The 19,427-nt window shown below is 69.7% G+C and overlaps 4 protein-coding genes across 6 annotated transcripts; all 4 read right to left on the bottom strand.

Annotated features, from left to right (window-relative positions):
• Nucleotides 1–130: 130 nt before the first annotated feature.
• Nucleotides 131–4,543, bottom strand: TYMP (thymidine phosphorylase). The gene is made up of 9 exons (XM_080596673.1): nt 4,270–4,543; nt 3,576–3,778; nt 3,365–3,463; nt 2,421–2,550; nt 2,157–2,275; nt 1,875–2,037; nt 1,232–1,462; nt 651–791; nt 131–543 (listed from the first exon to the last, which is right to left on the bottom strand). Exons 1-9 carry the CDS (start codon nt 4,394–4,396, stop codon nt 398–400), a joined length of 1,359 nt encoding a protein of 452 aa, XP_080452799.1. The 5' UTR covers nt 4,397–4,543; the 3' UTR covers nt 131–397.
• Nucleotides 4,544–5,252: 709 nt separating this feature from the next.
• Nucleotides 5,253–7,852, bottom strand: CIMAP1B (ciliary microtubule associated protein 1B). Of its 2 annotated transcripts, none has more exons than XM_080596694.1 (7): nt 7,771–7,852; nt 6,789–6,922; nt 6,489–6,692; nt 6,307–6,408; nt 5,762–5,883; nt 5,542–5,682; nt 5,253–5,456 (listed from the first exon to the last, which is right to left on the bottom strand). In XM_080596694.1, the coding sequence occupies exons 2-7, from the start codon at nt 6,895–6,897 to the stop codon at nt 5,379–5,381; spliced, it is 756 nt and encodes a 251-aa protein (XP_080452820.1). In that variant the 5' UTR covers nt 6,898–6,922; nt 7,771–7,852; the 3' UTR covers nt 5,253–5,378. The 2 variants fall into 2 exon arrangements, with proteins under 2 accessions (XP_080452820.1, XP_080452821.1); XM_080596695.1 differs by lacking the exon at nt 7,771–7,852 and adding an exon at nt 7,133–7,375.
• Nucleotides 7,853–7,963: 111 nt separating this feature from the next.
• Nucleotides 7,964–11,134, bottom strand: LOC308196923 (uncharacterized protein; the record flags this gene model as incomplete). The annotated part of the gene is made up of 4 exons (XM_080596678.1): nt 7,964–8,412; nt 9,015–9,120; nt 9,241–9,782; nt 10,960–11,134. The coding sequence occupies 4 exons, from the start codon at nt 11,132–11,134 to the stop codon at nt 8,345–8,347; spliced, it is 891 nt and encodes a 296-aa protein (XP_080452804.1). The 3' UTR covers nt 7,964–8,344.
• Nucleotides 11,135–15,350: 4,216 nt separating this feature from the next.
• Nucleotides 15,351–18,442, bottom strand: LOC308196890 (rheacalcin-1-like). Of its 2 annotated transcripts, XM_080596647.1 has the most exons (5): nt 17,466–18,442; nt 17,062–17,156; nt 16,827–16,967; nt 16,431–16,536; nt 15,351–16,349 (listed from the first exon to the last, which is right to left on the bottom strand). In XM_080596647.1, exons 1-5 carry the CDS (start codon nt 17,533–17,535, stop codon nt 16,282–16,284), a joined length of 480 nt encoding a protein of 159 aa, XP_080452773.1. In that variant the 5' UTR covers nt 17,536–18,442; the 3' UTR covers nt 15,351–16,281. The 2 variants fall into 2 exon arrangements, with proteins under 2 accessions (XP_080452773.1, XP_080452772.1); XM_080596646.1 differs by having other exon boundaries at nt 15,351–16,536.
• Nucleotides 18,443–19,427: the final 985 nt, after the last annotated feature.

The following is a 19,427-nucleotide window of genomic DNA, read 5'->3' as shown; positions in this document are numbered from 1 at the left end:
CAGCTGAGCCTGCGCACAGGCAGGGGGCCAGCCGGTGGTGATGAAGAGGAGTTATCAGCCTTCATCCCCACGGCCCCCGGCGACCACCACCGGCAGACACTGCGCAAGGCAGGCGGGAGGAGCTGATGGAAATGACTCCTTGAATTAATTTTAATACGAAGCGGGGACAGGTTATGTGTGTGTATAGGCGCACTGGGAAACTTCATGCGCATGCAGCCCTTTGCTGCGTATGGCCATGGCAAGTTGCCGCGTTGGGGCGCACACGACTTCGGTGGGACTGCCCCCGTGCTGCCCAGCGCTGAATAAACACACCCGCTTCACAGCCCTACCGATGGTGGAGCCCGTTTTCCTGAAGCCAGCTGCCCGTCGTCATCGTCATCGCCGTCCCTGCGTGCGGTCAGGGCGCGCCGCGGGGCAGCACGGTCTCGGCGACGCGGGGCGCGGCGGTGCCGGTGCCGGTGCCCAGCAGCAGCGCGTCCTGCAGGGCCTGGCGCTGCTCTGCCCTCAGCGCCCCGTCGTGGTGCAGCCGCAGCCAGGGCTCCCCTATGGTCGGGCAGCACGTGGGCACAGGGTGGGGGGCACGGGGATGGGGGGCACGGGAATGGGGTCCCCATGCCACCACTGCCACCCCCCTGCCGCCGCCCCCTTACCTTCCCGCAGGTGCTGCCCCACGGCCACCAGCACCTCGGCGCCCACGCGGGGGTTGATGGCTTCCCCGGCGCGCGTCCGGCCGGCCCCCAGCTCGTGCAGCACGTGGGCCAGTGGCAGCGCCTCGATCTGCTGCACCGTGCCTGGGCCAGCAGCAGCGTCACCGCCGGCACTGGGCACCGGGCACCGGGGTGGCAGGGAGCAGCGGGGGGGTACCGGGACGTGGGGGTGGTGGGGAGCATCAGGGGGGCACTGGGACGTGGGGGTGCTGAGCAGTGCAGGGGTACCAGGATGTAGGGGTGGTGGGGAGCATCAGGGGTGCACTGGGACATGGGGGTGCTGAGCATCGGGGGGGCACCGGGCCTGGGGGTGGCGGGGAGCAGCAGGGAGGCACCGGGACGTGGGGGTGCTGAGCGGCAGGGGGGAACCAGCACATGGGGATCTGGGGCTTGGCAGGGGGCTGAGCACCCCGTGGTGCCCACAGGGGTGGTGCTGGGGGGCTGGGGCTCAGGGCATGGGCAGGGGGCACGGGGCTGCGGGTGGGGATGCAGGGTGCTGGCAGGGACCCCCGGCCCCCCCTCACCTTCGCGGGGCGCCAGCAGCTCCTCGCGGGTGCCCGCCTGCCCCAGGACCTGGCAGCGCTGCTGGGGGGTCCCCGCGCAGAGCAGGCGGGCGGTGTCGGGGGGCACCCCCTGCGCCCCCAGCATGGCCTCGAAGGTGCGCAGGGCCGAGCCGTCGTCCAGCGCCCGCGCCAGCCGCTCCTGGCCCTGCTCCGCCGTCGGGGTCATCCCGCTCTGCCACAGCAGCAGCCCGCCTGCGGGACATGGCACGGCGCTGGGACCCCTGTGCTCCCCCCACCCAGGGTGCAGGGAAGGGCTGGGGTCCAGGAGCAGCCCCCCAGCAATGAGTGGGGGGAGCCTGGGGGCTAGGGGCAGTGGGTGGGGGCTACAAGGGGCAGGGGACATGGGTGGGGGTGTGGGGAGGACAGGGACGGGGAGCAGCAGCCTGGGGAGGAGGGTGAGATCTTGGGGCACGGGGCAAGGGGTGGGGAGAGGGCTGGGGGCGCAGGACCCGGGGGGGGGCACAAGATGGGGCAGGGAGCCCGAGCTGCGTGTGGGGCACAGGGAGGGGGGGGGCACGGGGTCTGTGCACGGGTGCAGAGCTGGGGCAGGGGGCTCGTGTGTGGCCTTGGGCAGTGCCCACCCCGTCCCCGTCCCCGTCCTGACCCAGCACCGTCACCAGCTCCCGCAGGTCAGCGGGGCCGCCTCCCTCCAGGCACTGCAGCGCCTCCAGCACCTCCAGCGAGTTGCCCACGCAGCGCCCCAGGGGCTGGTCCATGCTGCTCAGCACGGCCGCCGTGCGGATGCCCAGCTCCTCGCCCACCGCCACCTGTGCGGGGGCACCGGGTGTCGTGGCGGGGCAGGATGTGGCCCCGGCACCCACCGGACCGGGGGCACCGGCCCCAGCGCTGTCCTCAGGGGGGTCCTGTAGGGGGGCCGAGGGCTCACCAGGCTCTGGGCCAGCTCCCGCGCGCTCTCCAGCGTGGGGTACAGCGCCGCGCTCCCGAACTTGACGTCCAGCACCAGCGCTGAGATCTGCTCCGCCGCCTTCTTGCTCAGGATGGAGGCTGGGGACGGGGCAGCCTTGTGGGTGGCAGCAACCCCGGCTCCACAGACCCAGCCCTGCACCCACTCCTGGGGCCCTGCTTGGACGGAGCGGGGGGGGGGGGGGGTCCTGTCCCAATGCCCCCGCACGCCCCAGCCCCCCGGTACCTGTGATGAGGGGGAGGCTGTCGACGGTGGCGGTGACGTCCCGCAGGCTGTACAGCACCCGGTCAGCCGGCACCAGCTCCTCGCTCTGCCCCACGATGCAGCAGCCCACCTGCTCCAGGATGCTCTGCATCTGTGGGGCCGGGGGCATCGGTGTCCTGCATCCTGCATCCCACCCGCATCCTCCTCCCCATCCCCATCCCACGTCCCACCTGGGTCCCATCAGCACCCCATATCCCATCCACATCCCGAGTCTGTCTCATCAGCATCCCACACCTCGTCTGCATCCCGCAGTCCTTCAGCATCCCGCATCCCGTTGGTGTCCCACATCCATCAGCATCCCACATCCCATCCGTATCCTGCATCCCGTTGGCATCTTGCATCCCATCCACATTCCATCAGCATCCTGCATCCCACTGGCATCCCACATCCCATCAGCACATCCCGCATCCCATCAGTGTCCCACGTCCCGCTCCATGCCATCCCGGCCCTCTGCCCCCTCCCTGCTCCCCCCTGCACTGCCACTGTTTCCCGTTGTCCCCTCGTGGGCCACCCCCTGTGCAGTGTGCGTGGACCAGCGGGGTCTGTGAGTGCCGGGGTGACCCCAGTGCACCAACCACCTGTCACGGCGGGGGTTAGGGGCAGCTGCCCCCACGGGCAGAGCCTCAGCTCCAGCCAAACGGGAACAGAGCGGCCCCGTGCCAGTGGGACGGGCAGGGGGTGTGTGGCCACTTGTCCCCATCCTCATCCCCATCCCCGTCCCTGTCCCTGTCCCTGTCCCTGTCCCTGTCCCTGTCCCTGTCCCCGTCCCCGTCCCCGTCCCCATCCCCATCCCCGTCCCCATCCCCATCCCCATCTCCATCCCCATCCCCATCCCCATCCCCATCCCCGTCCCCATCCCCATCGCTGTCCCTGTCCCGTGTCCCCACCCCATGTCCCCCCCGCACCTGCTCAGGGCTCTGGGAGACGCAGAAGCCGGGGATGGCCTCCAGCTTGTCCAGCGTGCCCCCGGTGTGCCCCAGCCCGCGGCCGCTGATCATGGGCACCTGCGGGCGCAGGCGGGTGGGCGCAGGCGGCAGCGCGGGGACCCTGCGGTGCCGCTCCGTCCCCGTCCCCGTCCCCGTCCCCGTCCCCGTCCCCGTCCCCGTCCCCGCTCACCTTGCAGCCGCATGCGGCCAGGGCAGGGGCCAGGGCCAGGCTGACCTTGTCCCCGACGCCGCCCGTCGAGTGCTTGTCCACCAGCCGCCCCTGCCAGCCCGGCGGCCAGGCCAGCAGCCGGCCCGAGGCCGCCATGGCGCGCGTCAGCGCCAGCGTCTCCTGCGCGTCCATGCCCCGCAGCCGGATGGCCATCAGCATGGCGCCTGGGGGCGGGGTGGGGACCCCAGTGACCCCCGCCTGGGAGCCCCCAGTGCCCCCAGTGCCCCCCGCCTGGGACCCCCCAGTGCCCCCCAGTGCCCCCAGCCACGTCCCCCCGCTGTGTCCTACTCCCTTTTGCTGTCCCGTGCCAGGAGCCCCCCTGCCCCCCATCCCTCTCATGTCCCCTCAGTGTGTCCCCAGCCCGTGTCCCCCCAGCCCTGCCACGTCCCAGCTGCCTTTGGCCGTGTCCCTGTGCCAGGTCCCCTGGCTGTGTCCTCCCCAGGGATGTCCCCGGGTGTGTCCCCCCATGCCCTATCCCCACCACGTCCCCGTGCCATGTCCCGCACCATGCCCCAGCTGCTCCCGTGCCCCACCTGCCCCCTGCCTAGCGACATCCCCCCACCACCAGCCCCCTCCTGCCTCCCCCTTGTCCCGTTCCAGGTCCCCCCAGTGCACTCCCGTGCTGTGTCCCCCCCCGGCCCCGCCATGCCCCCACCAATCTGGCCCTGCTCCGCAGAGCCCTCGGTCACGCTGCGCACGAAGCTCTGGATCTCCTCGTCCCGCAGCTGCTCGCCGTCCCGCTTCCTGCGGATGAGGGCCGGGAGGGAGAGCTGGGCGTCCATCGCTGCTCCCCTGCCGCTGTCACCGCTCCCGTGCCACCGGCACCGCCGCGCCGCCTGCCCAGCCTGGCCCCGAGCCCGCGGCACGGAGGCGCCTTGGGCACTGGACTCTGCCCCCAGGGCAGGGAGTGAGGTAGCAGGGCTGGGGCTGGGGCTGGGGCTGGGTGCCCTTGTCCCTTCCTGGCTGTCCCCGGTGTCTCGGTTCCCGACAGTGACGTGGGGCAGGTGCAGGGCTCTGCGTGTCTCTGCCTGCCTTGGCACTGCGTGCGGCTCGGCACCCTCCACACCCACGGCACCCGGGGCGGGTGCGGCACCCACAGCTCCCGCGGTGCCCACAGCACTCCCAAGGCGCCCTCAGCACCCCTGGCACCCCGGTCCCGCAGTGCCTTGCTGATGAGTGTCCCCTCCCTGTCCCCACAGGGCCGTGGTGGCAGTGGCACGGCCACTGCGGTGGCGCAGGGCACAGGAGGCAGCGGCACGGCCCTGACCCGATCGCTCCCAGCCCACCCGTGCCCGTGGTGCCAGCACCCACGGGGCTGTGGCAGGAGTGGCTGCAGCGTCACCGGGCTCAGCAGGAGACGTGGGGTGGTGGGGGGCACCTGTAGGGTCGGGGGGACAAGGGGTAAAGGGATGTGAGGGACATGGGGGCTTGGGGAGCACGAGGCGACACAGGGAGATAGGGAGTGCATGGGGACACAGGGATGCGATGGGATGGAGATGGGATGGAGATGAGATAGGACAAGATAGGGAGGGGACAGGATGGGATGCAGCAGCCAGGCTGGGGCAGCCCGGGGCATGGTGGGGTTGGTGATCCCCACCTCCCGTTGCTCCCCACCCCCCCTTGCTCCCCAGCCCTCCCAGAGCCCCAGACCAGGCGGGGCAGGCGCAGCCCCAGTCCCGGCGACGCGCTGAGACACGAGGCGAGCGACTGAGTCTTTCGGCACCGAACTTTTGCCATCAGAGGCCGACCGCCCCCACGACCCCCCTAGTCGGGCACGTCCACGATGAGCGGGGCCAAGTAGTCCGAGTGCCGGATCCCGAACGTCAGCCCCTGCGGCCGGCCCTGGGGGCGAGGCGGTGGTGAGGGCTGGGGGCTGCCCCCCGTGTCCCCACCCCCACGCCCCGCGGTGCCGCCACCGTGGCCTCACCGTGCTGGGGCTGTAGGCGCCGGGCCCCGGCTTGACAGTGCTGTCCCCGGGGGGCGCGTTGCGCGCCAGCATGCTGTACTGCGGCGCCCGGCTCTTGTAGACGTTGGCGTCCACCACGCGGTAGTTGCAGGGTCCCGGTGTCTGTGGGCAGAGGGGGGTGGTGATGCCTCGCTGCTGCCCCCCCCCAGGTGCCCCCCCGGCCCTCTGGCTCCCCCCTCACCTTGCACAGGTCCTCGTAGAAGGCGCCCACGTTGCTGCGTCCTGGCATGGAGTAGTTGGGGGCCGAGCTCTTGCTGACGATGCGGGGCCCCAGCATGGGGGGCAGGCGGTACGCAGCGGGGCCTGGGGGGGGCGAGGGGATCAGGAGGTCCGGGGGGGGTCACGGGGCAGTGGGCGGCGGGCTTCAACCCAGGGGGAGAGGGGGGAAGAGGGGCTCAGCCTGGGGATGGGGGCTCAGCTCAGGGATGGGAGCTCAGGTGAGGGACGGGGGGGGCTCAGTCTGGGCATGGGGGGGGCTCAGTCTAGGGATGGGGGGCTCAGCCTGGCAATGGGGGCTCAGTTCAGGGATGGGGGGGCTCAGCCTAGGGATGTGGGGGTCAGTCTGGGAATGGGGGGGCTCAGCCTGGGGATGGGAGCTCAGCCCAGGGTTGGGGGGTTGGTTCAGGGATGGGGGGGCTCAATTCAGGTATGAGGGTCTCAGCCCAGGGATGGGGTCTCAGCCCAGCCTGGGGGGCCAGGGGGCTCAGCCCACCCCATCTCTCGTACCCGGTGTCTGGTCGCTGGCGAACTCCTTGGTGCGGGAGCGCAGGGAGTAGACGGGCGCGGAGGGGAATGCCCATTTCCCTGCCTTCTCCGGCGAGTAGCAGCCTGCAGCGGGGCGAGAGCAGCACGGCCACGTGGGGAGGGGGCTCCCGCCTGCCTCCCCCCGCACCGTCAGGGCTCCCCACCTGGCCCGGGTGTCCGGAAGGGCTCCAGGTCCCGGGGGCGGCCGTAGATGGAGTACGCTGGGATCCCGTCCTTGCCCTTGGCGGTGGTCCTGGGGGGCAGCAGGTACGCGGGCCCCGGGGAGCGGTCGTCCCCGTGCTGCGCCGTGCGGGCGCCGAAGCTGTAGGCAGGCGCGCGGTGCCGGGACGGGTCGTGCAGCCGGTACCCTGCGTGGGGTGGGGGGCATGGTGGGCACGGGACCCCCCCCGTCCCCCCATGGCACCAGAACAACCCTCCCACACCCTCCCACCCCCCCAACTCACCGACATTGGTGGGGAGCCCGTACTTGGGCCCGGGGCTGCTGTAGAGGGCGGCGATGGGGCCGCGGGGGCGGTGGGGTCTCCAGGTGCCCACCCAGGCGCTGGTCGACATGGCGGGCACGCGGCTCTGCCCGGCCCTGCGCGGAGCGAGGGCGGCCCGTCAGCGGGTGCCCACCTCGGGGGGCTCACTGAGGGATGTGTCCCCCCCTTCCCCTCCCCTCCCCGCCACCCAGCCCCCAGCAGGGTCCCGGTCCCCAGGAGCGGTGCCCCCCGTCTGGGTGCTGTGCAGTGTCCCAGTCCCCGTCCCCATCCACGTCCCCCTGCAGCGGGGCCGGGGCCGGGCTCACCCTGCGGAGGTCCTGGGGCACAGCCGAGCAGCCGGGGGGTCACAATGGCCCCCGTGGGTGGGGGGCTCCGGGTTCTAACCCCCCCCCCCCCCCCAACCCCGGTACCCGTGGGGCTGAGCAGAGGCCGTGCCCTGGCTCCTGGGGCAAAGGACCCCGGGATTGCCCCCGGGATCGCCCCCAAGTGCTGGGGGAGCCCCGGCAGCCCAGAACTGAACCAGGAGGATCGGGACCCAGCACCCCCTGGATATAGCCCCAGCACCCCCTGGATGTAGGCCCAGGACCCCCTGGATTCAGCCCCCAGCACCCCCAGGATGCAACCCCAGCACCCCCTGGATGTAGCCCCCAGAACTTCCAAGATGAATCCCCCAGCACCCCATGGATTCAGCCCCAGCACCCCCTGGATGTAGCCCCCAGAACTTCCAAGATGAATCCCCCAGCACCCAATGGATTCAGCCCCAGCACCCCCTGGATGTAGCCCCCAGCATCCCCTGGATGCAGCCCCAGGACCTCTGGATGCAGACCCAGCACTCCCCCAATGCAGCCCCAGCACCCCCAGAATGAAACCCCTGCACCCCACGGATGCAGCCCCAGCATTTAGGGTCGGAGCCCCCCCAGACCAAGCAGGGGTCGCCCCTTACCGTCTCTGCCCGGGTTTGGGAGCCGTGGGCCCGTCCCCTGCCCGTTACTACGGCACCCGGGACAACAAACGGCGCCTGCAGCCCTGCGCAGGGCTGGGACCTGCGGCCACGGCCACCCGGCTCCCTCGTGTCCTGGGGGGGCTGCAGGCGGGGGGCTGCCCCACTGCGGGGCCAGGCTGCGCCCGGGGGCACGGGCATGGGGGGGCTGCGGGGTCAGCGAGAGGTCACAGGGGTCCCTCTGGCCATGGGGTCCCTCTGGGACTGCAGGAGCCCCACTGGGGGCTTGCGGGTCTCTGAGGCCAAGGGGGTCTCATGGGGTCCATGGGGGTGGGCAGTGCGCGGCAGGGCTGCCCAGAGACTCCCTGTGCCGTCCCCGTCCCCATCCCCACCCCATCCCTGTCCCCCTCCCATCCCATTTCATCCCATCTCATCTGGGACCAGGCTGAGATCAGGGCCTTTATTGGGGGCCGGAGGCTGTGCCCGGGTGGGCAGGGGCAGGCGGGGCAGGCACCGCGGGTGCTGGGGGCACTGCGGGCACCGGGGGTGCTGCGGGCAGTGTGGGCGCTGTGTCGCTCTAGGAGAGGGACTTGCAGATGAAGGGTTTTCTGTCGCTGCAGGCTTCTGCTTCCCACGTGGTGAAATCTGGAAGGGAAAGGTGCCGTGACCCCCCCAGCACAGCCCACCCCGCCGGCAGCCGGCACCAGGCCCCGGCACGCACAGGGCCAGGTCCTGCGGCTGCCAGCCCAGGGCACCGAGCGTGTGTGGGCACGTGCATGTATGTGTGTGTGTGCGTGCACATCTGGGGGTGTGTGCACACATCTGGGGGTGTGCACACATCTGGGGGTGTGTGCACATCTGGGGGTGTGTGCACACATCTGGGGGTGTGTGCACATCTGGGGGTGCGTGCACATCTGGGGGTGTGTGCACATCTGGGGGTGTGCATGTGTGCAAATGATGAGCACCTGTGCGTGCGGTGTGTATGTGCGCTTGTGTGCATATGTGCACACGTAGTGGGCAGGTGTGCACAGTGGGGCTGTGAGCGCATGTATTCATGCTGGCAGCATGCACGTGTTCACAGAGCACGCCCATATGTGTACGTGTGTGCATGTGTGTGCACGTGTCTGTGTGTGCCTGCACAAGCCACCCGAGGGCTGCCCCAGCCATGGCCACGAGGCTGCGAGGCTTGGCCAGTGCCGCACACAGTGGCGGTGCCGCCGGTGGCGGTGCCCCGGTGCCGGGCTCACCCGTGGCGTCCTGCAGCGCGGCGCAGGCTCTCCGCCTGCTGAGGGCCGCCCGGTGCCAGGAGTTGTACGCCACCGCCGTGCCGTCCGACCACTGCCAGCTGCGGCTCTGCGGGGGGACAGGGCAGTGCTGGGACCCCCCGGGGAGCCCCCGCACCCCCAGTCTGGGAACATCCCGGGGCTGCCTCAGAGAGGGGAGTCCGGGGCCCTTCCCCGGGGCTTTGCTCACCCGCAGAGGCCGGTGGAGGCCGATCCAGACCTCCTCGTCCAGCTCCTCCTCGCTGGCGTCGCTGGAGCGGGAGGAGAAGAGCAGGTCCACCACGGCCTGCAGCTCCTCCTCGCTGTGCACCGAGGCCAGGTGGGTCCTGGAGCCGAAGCGCCGGCAGAAGGCCTGCGGCAGGGAGGGCAGCGTGACCCCGGCCCCCACCTCCCCAGGAGGAGGGCGGTGGGAGCAGCGCCGGGGCTGTGGGGACGTGGGGGCGCGTGGTGCCTGGCACCGCTGTGTGCTCTGCCTTGGCGCAGAGCAGCAGTGCCACCATGGTGACAGCCGGTCCGGCAAGGGAAGGGAGCCCTTGGAGAGGGTCCCCGTCCTGGGGTGGCCCCAGAACGCTGTGACACGACCCCCCAGGGCCGCAGAGCCCAGCCACTGCCCGCATCGCGCCCTGCAGCCACTCACCTCGGCCCTGTTCCAGCTCAGCTCCCAGGGGAAGAAGCCGAGGCAGCCCCCGCTGACGGGCACCCAGCCCGGGGTGCAGTCGGACAGCTCCCGCCCTGCAGAGGGACCGGGTGAGCGAGGGGCAGTGGGGGCACAGCGGGGCACGGTGGGGCTTGGGGGGGGCGCGGGGCACTCACCCCACAGCGCGGGGACCAGCAGCAGGCAGCCCAGCAGCCAGAGCCCCGGCGTCCACGTCGGTGCCATGTCGCTTCCCTGGGAGGACACCTGGGACGGGGCCCGCTCAGCACCCTGCTTCTGGGGGCTGCCTCGGCTGAGCCCCCCACCCCTATTGACCCAGGGGCTGGGGGTGGCGGGGCCTCCCCTTGTGCCCAGGTTGGAGTGGGGGGCTCAGGCAGGGGTGCGTGGGGACCCCAGCACCGTGGGCGTGGGCACCATCGAGTGGGGGAGCAGGGAGCATGGGTGCAGGGTGGGGAGCAGGGTGCAGGGGCAGGGGGTGCAGGGATGCGTGGTGGGGGGGGGTGTGGGATGCAGGTGTTCAGGGATACAAGGTGGGGGGCACAGGATGTGAGCTGCAGGGTGCAAGGTGTGGGGTGCAAGGTGCAGAATGTGAGGTGCAAGGTGAGGGTTGCAAGGGTGCAAGGTGCAAGGATGCTGGAGTGCAGGGTGTGGAGTGCAGGGTGTGAGGATCAGGGCACTTCATTGTGGGTCTGTGGGTGCAGGGATGTAGGGAACAAGGACACCGGGCACAGGAATGAGGGTTACAGGTGTGGGGTAGCAGTGCTGGGGCACAGAGGTGCAAGGATGCAACTTACAGGGGTGCGGGGTTACCGGGATGCAGGGTGCGGGGATACAGAGCGCAGGGATGCAAAGTTCAGTGATGCGGGGTGCAGGCTTTTGGTGTGCAGAGCTGTGGGGTGCAGGGATGAGAGTGCAGGTTTGCAGGGTGGAGGTTTGTGGGGTACAGGGCTGTGACATGCAGGGCTGTGATGTGCAGGTTTGTGGGGTGCAGCGTTGTGGGGTGCAGGGTTGTGGGGTGCAGGTTTGTGGGGTGCAGGGTTGCGGGGTGCAGGTTTGTGGGGTGCAGGGTTGTGGGGTGCAGGGATGCAGGATGCAGGTTTGTGGGGTGCAGGGATGCAGGATGCAGTCTGCAGGGGACCCCGGACTGCTGTGGGGCCAGGCTGGGAGCCTGAGGCTGAGCAGAGGAGCGGGAGCGCAGCCTCCCCTTGCCAGCGACACCCCGGGTGCGGCGGGCAGGGGCTGTGGGGGGCTCACCTGTGTCCGGCGGCAGCAGCAGCGCTCGTGTCCAGGCTCTGGGCGGTTGGCGGCAGCCCCGGGGGTTTTTATCCCTGCGAGGGCAGGGAGGGGTCCGTGGGGAGGCACAACACAAGCGGCCCGAAAATGTCATCCCTTCCCCAAAGCAAACAGGGATCACACGCGGCGGCCTCATCGACGCACTTGGGAGAGGCAGCGGCGTGTGTCCAGCGCTGCCGGCCTTTGATGGGGCAGGTGGGGGGGGGCTGGGCCCCCACTGCTGTCGTCCTCACCGGGCACGGGGTGGCCGCGCGGGTGCCAAGCTGGAGACGAGGCGCGCTGCGTGGCTGTGTGGCCGCGTGGCCGCGGGCCCCACTCGCCCCGGTGCTGCTCGGTGGGGCTGGGGGGCGTCTCCGGCTCCGTGGCACCGGGTGCAGCCCCGCGCTAATGCTGCCCGCGTTCACGCCCCGCGATCAAACGCCTCTGCCGGTGCCATGGCAGGCGCCGGGCCCTGCGCCAAGCCTGACGGTGTGCCAGGAAAGCCCCGTGCCTGGAGCCTGCGGGGGGGCTCCAGGATGGGGAAATGGGGAAATGGGGGGGTCCCAGTGCCAACGGCTGCAGAGGTGCTGTGCGCCCAGGTGGCCGGGGGGGCACAGAGCCCAGTACAGCACCGGTGTCATCCCAGCCACAGCGTGCCCCCAGCAGCCTGGCACTGGGCACGGTGTGGGGTGGTGCTAGGGGGGTCTGGGGGCTGCAGGCACCGGTTGTGGCTGTGCCAGGCTGACTGCTGGCACCCGGGTACACTGCCCGGTGCCACCTGGCCCCGCAGGGCCGCAGGAGGCTCGAGGCTGTGTTTTCTCCCAGGTCCCCCCAGCTCTGCCTTCCGTCCCTGGCCCCTTGGTCCTGCTGCCAGCCGGCGCTGCAGGGCACGGCAGGTCTGGGACAGGCTTGGGGGCCCTGGGCAGAACGAGGACGCTACTGAGCTGCAGTTACAATTAAAGCCGTGTTGTTTCGCAGAGCTCTGCAGTGGTGCAGCACAGGGTCTGTGTTTGGCACAGCTCGGGGCACCCAGCGGCGCTGCAGAGCACAGCCCCAGGGCGAGGAGCGGGGGCACTGCTCGCGCTGCCCCCTCCACGGCACCGGTGGCTTGTGTGGCGATTCGGCACGAGGTGAAACAGCACTGGGGCAGCCAGCAGTCACAGTGCTCAGATCGTGGACACGATTTCTCAAGTGGGTAATGAATCCGATGGTTGGTGTTGCTCACGCCAGCTGCCACCAGATGCCAGACACGGGTGGCTGGCAGAGCTGGCTCCTCGAGCACCTCGGTGCCGACCTCATTCAGCATCGCCACTGCCCAGCACCCCGAGTTACCGCCTGCAGCCTCCCGAAGCACATTCGCAGGACACAGCCCCGTCAGGATGCCCAGGGCACAAACTCAGCCTGGGAGGGAAGAGGAGCACCAGTACCAGCACGCTGCCCTGCCATCGCGCCCCAGGGCAGTTCCAAGGTAACTGCAGCAAGCTTGCAGCGGTTCTGACCTAGAAACATCCTGGACCTGCAATAACGATTCCACAGTTGCAGACAGTGGTGTTTTTGGTAGTCTGGAACTCGGGACGCTTACAGGGAGCGTGATGGTACAATTGCCAAGACCCCGTAACGTCACCGGCCCTGGCTGTACGCGCTGTGGTTTGCAGAGTGATGGTTGGCTGCGTGCTAATGATAATTAGGAAACACACGGCCCAGAAGGCACGTCTGGCTGTGCAGATCACCGTCTCTCCCAGAGAAGCCCGTTAAGCCAAATGTGCTTCATAAAATTTGATTGCCCTCCCTGTGCGGTGCTCGCCTGCCTGCACGGCAATGACTCGGCTGGCCGCTGGCACAGGGGGGCTCTGGCTCCGTGGCGCTGGTGCCCGCGAGAGGCACTGGAACCACAGCACGTCTTGCTCCATCAGCATTTCGACCTAAAAATGTAATATTTCACTTTCTGCACAGCCAGCACCTTGCTCCTAACGGGTGCAAAGCGTTTAACCCAGCAGGAAGGCCAGCCAAGCTTCGCCAGCTGGTGCCTGCGGCGTTTCCAGCTTCGGGTGCTGGAAGGATCAGCGGGCTGAGGCTGATTCACTCTTACAGTCCAAAACCACTGGGCCTCGGACCGTCCTTCGGCCTCACAAGGAGGGGTTTGTGAGCCAAAAAATAGCACCTGCCATATTAAAGCTACCAAACCCAAAGGAATCCAACACGGTGCAATTGCCACTCCTGGTGATGGAGACCCACCGGGTGACCCGGGGCCAGTGGCTCAGTGGGGCTGGGGGCCCAGACCCCGCAGTGGGCTCAGCTGTGGTACCGGGGTGACCTCAAGGGGAGCAGAAGTTGGTGACACCTGCTCCAAGAGCTGGTGTCTGAGCCCACAGAAGTGCCTGAGTGCCTGAGTATCTGCACCAGAGGTGTAAAGGCACTCGCTGCCTGCCCAGGGGCACGACCCAGCTGCACCCTGCCCGTGTCACCCGGCAGCCCCCGGCCCCAGGACACTGCCTGGCTGAGGCTGGGGTCACCCGGTGTCCTCCCGGCCCCCCCTGCCCCAGCAGGGCCCCCCCAGCCAGTGCCCAGCCCCATGTCCAGGCAGGTTTGGAGACCACTCAGCAGGAGATCCCCCAGGCCCTGGTTCCAGCCCCATCCTCGTGCAGCTCCCTGGGGGTCCAAGGGCCATGGGGGAGCCCCCCCGGAGCCATCCCCTCCCCAGGCCGAGCAGCCCCAGCTCCTGCAGCCTCTCCTCGCAGCAGGGGGTTCCAGGCCCTGCAGCACCCCAGGGGCCCTCCTCCGAGCTCCCTCCTGCAGCCCCTCCTGTACCATGCCTCTCCTGTACCAGGGTCCCAGCACCGGACCCAGTTCAGAGCCCTTGGTGTGGGATGGGAACGCCGCGCCCCCTCCTCCACCTAAGGACCCAGGAGCTGGGCCAGGCGGTCCCCAGCGGGAGCAGGACCAAGCGCTGGCACTCAGGGCGAGTGCCGAGGGTCTGGGCTGGAGACCCCGCGGGTGCACGGGGCCCCGGTCCCGATCCCTCAGCCGAGGAGGTCACCACGTCCTGCTCTGCCTGGCGCCGCCCCTGGTCCCCGCCTGGCACCGCTGGCTGCGGATGTGGTGCGGGCAGCTGCAATGCTGCCAGTGGCACTAAGTGTGGCACTGACACCAGCACCGAAAGGCTGGCAGACGTCTCTCGCTGTCCACAGGCTGCAGCTCGAACAGCAGGAAGCGAGATGGCTTTATTTGAAAACAACAGGAGCAGCCTAAGTCAGTAACGTTCGCTCAGGAAAGTTTCGGTGAAATCTCATACAACGCGTTTTGTACCTTTCCTTGCCTTCTTATCAACGTGCAGACTGCAGGGAAGGGAAGGGTTTTCAATGCTTTGGTTAAAGCTGTTTTCTTTCTGTATCCCTCAAAATCCTACAAAACGAAGGAATGACTTGAGACTAGCCTGCAAACTGGTACATGAGGCTGACCTGTTTTTGGGGAGCCGTGGGCGCGAGGCACCTGGGAGCTGCTCGCCGCCCTGCCCCAGCGGCTCTGCTGCCCCGGCACGAGGGCGGCCCCGAGCCCCATGGGGATGGGGACAGGGACAGGGGCACAGCCGGGGTCAGCCGGGGCTGTGGGGCACAGGGACGTGGCAGGACATGGTAGGACATGATGGACGTGCTGGCAGCGGTGTGACCTGGAGCACCCGCGGTGCATCCCTGCTTCCCAAGCCCCGGCGCTGCCCCTGCCCCCCGCGCTGCTTCCTGTGCGGTCAGAGAGCCACAACTGCCTCCCGGACACCCCAACTTCGGGTCACCCCCGAGCCTTATCGGTAACCCGGCCGTGAACTGCTCCCAGGCAGCCGCTGCGGTCCCCAGGCAGCCCGGACCCTCCACCGGCAGCATGACGGGCACACTGCCCCCAGCCCCTGCCCCATCCCTGCCTGGGGCTGCCCCTGGGCCCCCGCCCTGCAGGTGGGGAGCGGGGGCGGTCTGATAGCTCCCTTGTCACACACTGCACCGGGGGCAGCCCGGCAGGCACAAGCAGGAGTAGAGCGTGGGGCTGGGCGCGGACACAAGTGGGCAGGGGCAGGACGGGGATGGGGACAGGGACAGGGATGGGTACGGGGATGTCGTGCCAGAGGCACTTGGCACTTCGGCAGCAGGGACCACTGGCTGTCCCGCTTCTTATTTTGACCACAAACTGTACAAGACCCCCAGATTCCTCTCCATGCCTCTCCTTTAATCCTTCCTCCCTCTCCTCCTATGGAATCAGACTGGCTCCTGCACCCCCCCGCACCCCCATCCCTTGTGCACCCTTTGCCTTCCCGCGGGCAGGGAATCCCCCCCCCTGCGCTGTGCTCCCTGAGGGGTTCTTGGTGCTCGCTGCTGCGTTGTCTTCGCACCCCCCAAAAGGGCTGCCCCATCCCTTATCACGGGCACCGAGCTCCAGGTAAATACCTGAGTCTCTGAAGACTCGGTTTGCCACGGCAAACACGGGCACGCTCTGGCTGATAAGGGGGAGGATAATTTCCTGCTTTGGTGATAACCGCTTGGCAGATACGGGGGTTTCCCCCCAAAAAGCCCCTGACCCCATGGCCCAGGGCAGCCCTGGTGCCCCCATGGTGATATGCGGCCAGGGGGGAGCGCGGGGGGCTGAGGGCCCCTCTCCACCCCGGCACGGCCCCAGGCAGCAGCACCGCTGGTCCCGGTGCTGGGCTCGTGACCCCGGCACTCGAGGGGCTGCAGCCCCGGTGCTGAGGCTGGGGCAGGATCCGGCCGTGCCCAGGGTGGGCGACGTCCTCGTGCGCTGGGGGCCTCGGGGGTGTGGGAGAAGTGCCCCAGGGGTCTCTGTGCCCAGCTGTGCCCGTTGTGCCCAGGCCGAGGGACCCCTCTGCCGGGAGGCACAGCTGCCCCTTTCCCAAATGAGCTCCGGGTCCCTTCAGCAGTGTTCATCCCTCCGGCCCCTGCCCAATGTGCAGCCCCCCGCCTGCAGGCGCACCTCGCCGCTGGCCCGGTGTCACACCACACAGGGGGGCAGGACCAGGGGGCTGGGGGCAGAACCCCCCCCCCAGGGGCAGCCCTGCACCCTGCCGCGGCCGGGGGACAGCGCCGAGCGGGGCAGGGGTGCGGCCGGAGGAAGACGCGGCACCAGGGCGTGCTTCGTGTGCGTTTATTGCGGGGTCCCTCGCCGCGGTCACAGCAAGGGGGCTGGGAGCGAGGGGGGGCCCAGGGTGTGGGGGCGACGTGCAGGGGGGCAGCCGGCACCGGGGCGGGGGGGCGCGGGGTGCAGGGTGACGGCAGGGCTGGGGGCGGCTCGCTCGCGGCCCCGCTTCTAGGCTGAGTATTTGCAGACGAAGGGGTTCCTCTCGCTGCAGGGGTTGTCCTCCCAGGACATGAAACCTGGAAGAGAGCAGAGCGAGCGCTGGGGCTGGCAGGGACCTTCCCCCGCCCCCCCGCGGGACCACCAGCGTCCCCGCTCACCCGAGGAGCCCTCCAGCACTGTGCAGTACTTTCCCTTGGGGAACTCGTCGTCGTCCCAGGCAGAGTAGCGCTTCTTGGAGCCGTCTATCCACACCTGGGCTTGGTTCTGGGCCGCGGGAGGAAGAAGGCTGGCGTTAGGGGACGGGGCTGCGCGGGGCTGCGGGCGGCGCGGGGGCTGCATGGGCACAGGGCCGCGATGCTGGGGACACGGTGGGGACACGAGGGGTGGGACGCGGGGGGCGGCCAGGGCCAGGGACCTGCTCCAGGATAGGGACAGCCCGGGGGCAAACCGGGGGCAACCCGGCCTGGCCCCCCTGCACCTGGGGCAGGACACGCGTTCAGGGCACTCACGGAGGGCGGGTTTTGTGGGGGCCCCGGGCACCCCAGGGTGCTCACCCAGTAGTGGAGGCCGATCCAGACATTGTCCTCCTCCTCGCTGCGCTGGAACTTGGCGACGAACCTGGCGACGGCTGTGTGCTCCTCGGGGCTGTGCAGGGAGGCGAGGTGGCAGCCGGCGTGGATCACCTTGCACCAAGCCTGCGGTGGCGTGGGACGGGGGGGTGAGGGGGGGCTGGGGGCTGCCGGGGCAGTGGGGAGCCCGGGCCCCCCCTGCAGCCTGGGGGGCACCTACCTCTGCCTTCCTCCAGGTGAGCTGCTGCCCGAAGTACCCGTAGCAGCTCCCCCTGAAGTCCAGCCAGCCCTTGGGGCACTTGTTCGCCTGCACCCCTGCGTGGCACAGAGAGCTTGGTGAGGGGGGGGTCCGGCCCTGCCCCCCCCAGCCCTGCCTCCCCGGAGCAGGGAACCCAGGGGTGCTCTGCCCCACCTCCACCATCGGAGGCAGGCGCCGAGCCGCTGCTTTTTGGGGCAGCCCCGAGCACCTTCCCCCTCCCATGGGTGCTCCATCCTTGGGGCGATGCAAAGAGCTGGGGGGGGCCCCGCGTGTCCCTGGGGCCGGGGCAGGCGGGGCAGCAGCTGGATGGGGCTGGGGGGGTCACGAGAAGGCGAAGGGCAGGGGCTGGGGGCGGGGGGGCTCACCTGGCAGGGAGGGCAGCGCCAGGAAGCCCAGCAGGCAGAGGCCAAGGAACGCGGCTGGTCCCATCCTCATCCTTCCTGCAAAGAGAGCGGTGATGGAGCGGCGTGGGGGGCACCCACCGAGGGGGGCACCCACCGAGGAGGGCACCCACCGAGGGGGGCACCCACCCAGGGGGACACCCACCGAGGGGGGCACCCACCCAGGGGGGCACCCACCCAGGGGGACACCCACCGAGGGGGGCACCCACCCAGGGGGGCACCCACCCAGGGGGGCACCCGCTGAGGGGGGGACCCACCGAGGGGGGCACCCACCCAGGGGGGCACCCACCCAGGGGGGCACCCACCACCCCAGCGCCCACCCAGCACCTGTGGCAGAGGCGTGGAGGCGAGCGGGGCTGGTGCAGGATGCGGCCGCCCCGGTGCCTTTATAGCCGCCGCGGGTGGCACCGCCGCGGGCTGGCAGCGAGATCAAAGCTTCGGGCGGCCGCCCCCTGGGATGCGCCAGTCCCTCGGGTGGGTGCCCAGACAGACGGACAGACAGACAGACGGACAGACAGACAGATGGACAGACAGACAGACAGGCCCCTGACCGCCTGAGGGCCCCCTGGCCCCAGCCCCCTGGCCCCGAGCCCCCAGCCCTGCTTTGGCCACGCTTTTTGTACCCCGGCCAGCCCCAGGGGATGCTGCAGAGGCGTGAGGTCGGCCCCCCACTATTTTGTGCCCCCCCCCCCCCCCTTGTCTCCTTGCTGGGGTCCCGAGCCCCTGACACTGGGGGGGGGGTTACGGCTGACTGCTGCACATCCTGCAAAGCGCAGAAGTCCCCTGGGAGCTGGCCCCTCCTTGGCAAGGCTGGGCAAGAGCCCCCCACATCCCACAGGGCGGTGTCGCCAAGGGGTCCCCGACAACCCCCTGCCCTCGGTGCTCTTTGCACAGCATTTGCTGACCCCCCAGGCCCCGGCGGCCCCACGGCACTGGGGTACCCCCGGTGCTCTGGTCACTGCCTCGCAGCCGGGGCTGGCAGTGGGGGCCCTGGCACATCGCTGATCACTGCCGAGGGACCGAGTGACGCTGTCCTGGCAGCCCCCAGTGGGCATGGGCCCGGGGAGGGACTGGAGGTGCTGAGGAGGGACCCACGGAGGGGTGGGGGCGCAGCACTCACAGCCCCCTGGGCAGGGCCACGCCAGACAGCAGAGGGTTACGGCGCTGCAGCACCCGCAGCACCCGGCAGGGTTTGTGCCTCCTTATCGGGGGCATCAGATAAGGGCCGGAGCTGGTGGGGCGGAGGAGCCCGGCTCCAGACACGCATCGGCAGCTCCTTTTCCTCCAGGCTCCGCCTGGCACAGGCGGCTGGCTGCAGCTCTCGGGGTCCCTGCGGCACCTGGGGGGCCCCAAACCCAATCCGGGACACCCCCAAGGCATGGGGCTGAGCCGTGCCGTGGGTCAGGGCTGGCTCCTGCAGCAAACCCCACGGGGGAACGGCGGCACAGGAGGCAGGGTGGCAGAGCCCGGGGTGCAGGACGCCACCCCTACGCAGGGTGGGGGTGCAGCACGGGGCGGTGCAGGACGCGGGGCTGTGGGTGCTCAGCCTGAGCCCAGAGCTGGCAGGCAGGGAGCGTGCTGCAGGAGGGGCTTGTAGGGAGCATGGAGCTGAACCCTGGGGCTGGGGGCTGCAGAGCCTGACCCTAACAATAACCCTGACCATAACCCCAACCCCAGTCCTAACCCTATCCCCTAAACGTAACCCTAATGCTAACCCTAACCCCAACTCTAACCCTAACCCTAACCTTAGCTCTAACCCTGACCGTCACCCTACTCCTACCCCTACCCCTAACCCTAACTCTAAGCCTAACCCTACCCCTGCCCCTACCCCTAACCCTAGCGCCAACCCTACCTTTAACCCTAACTCTAACCCTACGCCTACCCCTACCCCTAACCCTAGCCCCAACCCTACCCCTAACCCTGACC

This window comes from Anser brachyrhynchus, assembly GCF_964034855.1.
Source record: "Anser brachyrhynchus genome assembly, chromosome: 1".
NCBI lineage: Eukaryota > Metazoa > Chordata > Aves > Anseriformes > Anatidae > Anser > Anser brachyrhynchus.
The sequence above is the reverse complement of the archived record's forward strand: the minus strand, read 5'-3'. Positions and strand labels throughout refer to the sequence as shown.

Bases quoted from the DNA above. Each gene is read 5' to 3' on its own strand.
- TYMP (XM_080596673.1), bottom strand. From the start codon at position 4,396: ATGGACGCCCAGCTCTCCCTCCCGGCCCTCATCCGCAGGAAGCGGGAC. The intron at 3,464-3,575 runs GTGAGCGGGGAC...CTGCGCCCGCAG, and splicing joins TGGCCGCATGCGGCTGCAAG to GTGCCCATGATCAGCGGCCG. The intron at 544-650 runs GTAAGGGGGCGG...GCCCGACCATAG, and splicing joins GGGGCAGCACCTGCGGGAAG to GGGAGCCCTGGCTGCGGCTG.
- CIMAP1B (XM_080596694.1), bottom strand. From the start codon at position 6,897: ATGTCGACCAGCGCCTGGGTGGGCACCTGGAGACCCCACCGCCCCCGC. The intron at 6,693-6,788 runs GTGAGTTGGGGG...CACCCCACGCAG, and splicing joins CGGGCTCCCCACCAATGTCG to GGTACCGGCTGCACGACCCG. The intron at 5,683-5,761 runs GTGAGGGGGGAG...CTCTGCCCACAG, and splicing joins TCTACGAGGACCTGTGCAAG to ACACCGGGACCCTGCAACTA.
- LOC308196890 (XM_080596646.1), bottom strand. From the start codon at position 17,535: ATGAGGATGGGACCAGCCGCGTTCCTTGGCCTCTGCCTGCTGGGCTTC. The intron at 17,157-17,465 runs GTGAGCCCCCCC...TGTGCCACGCAG, and splicing joins GGCGCTGCCCTCCCTGCCAG to GGGTGCAGGCGAACAAGTGC. The intron at 16,537-16,826 runs GTGAGCACCCTG...CCCGCGGCCCAG, and splicing joins GGATCGGCCTCCACTACTGG to AACCAAGCCCAGGTGTGGAT.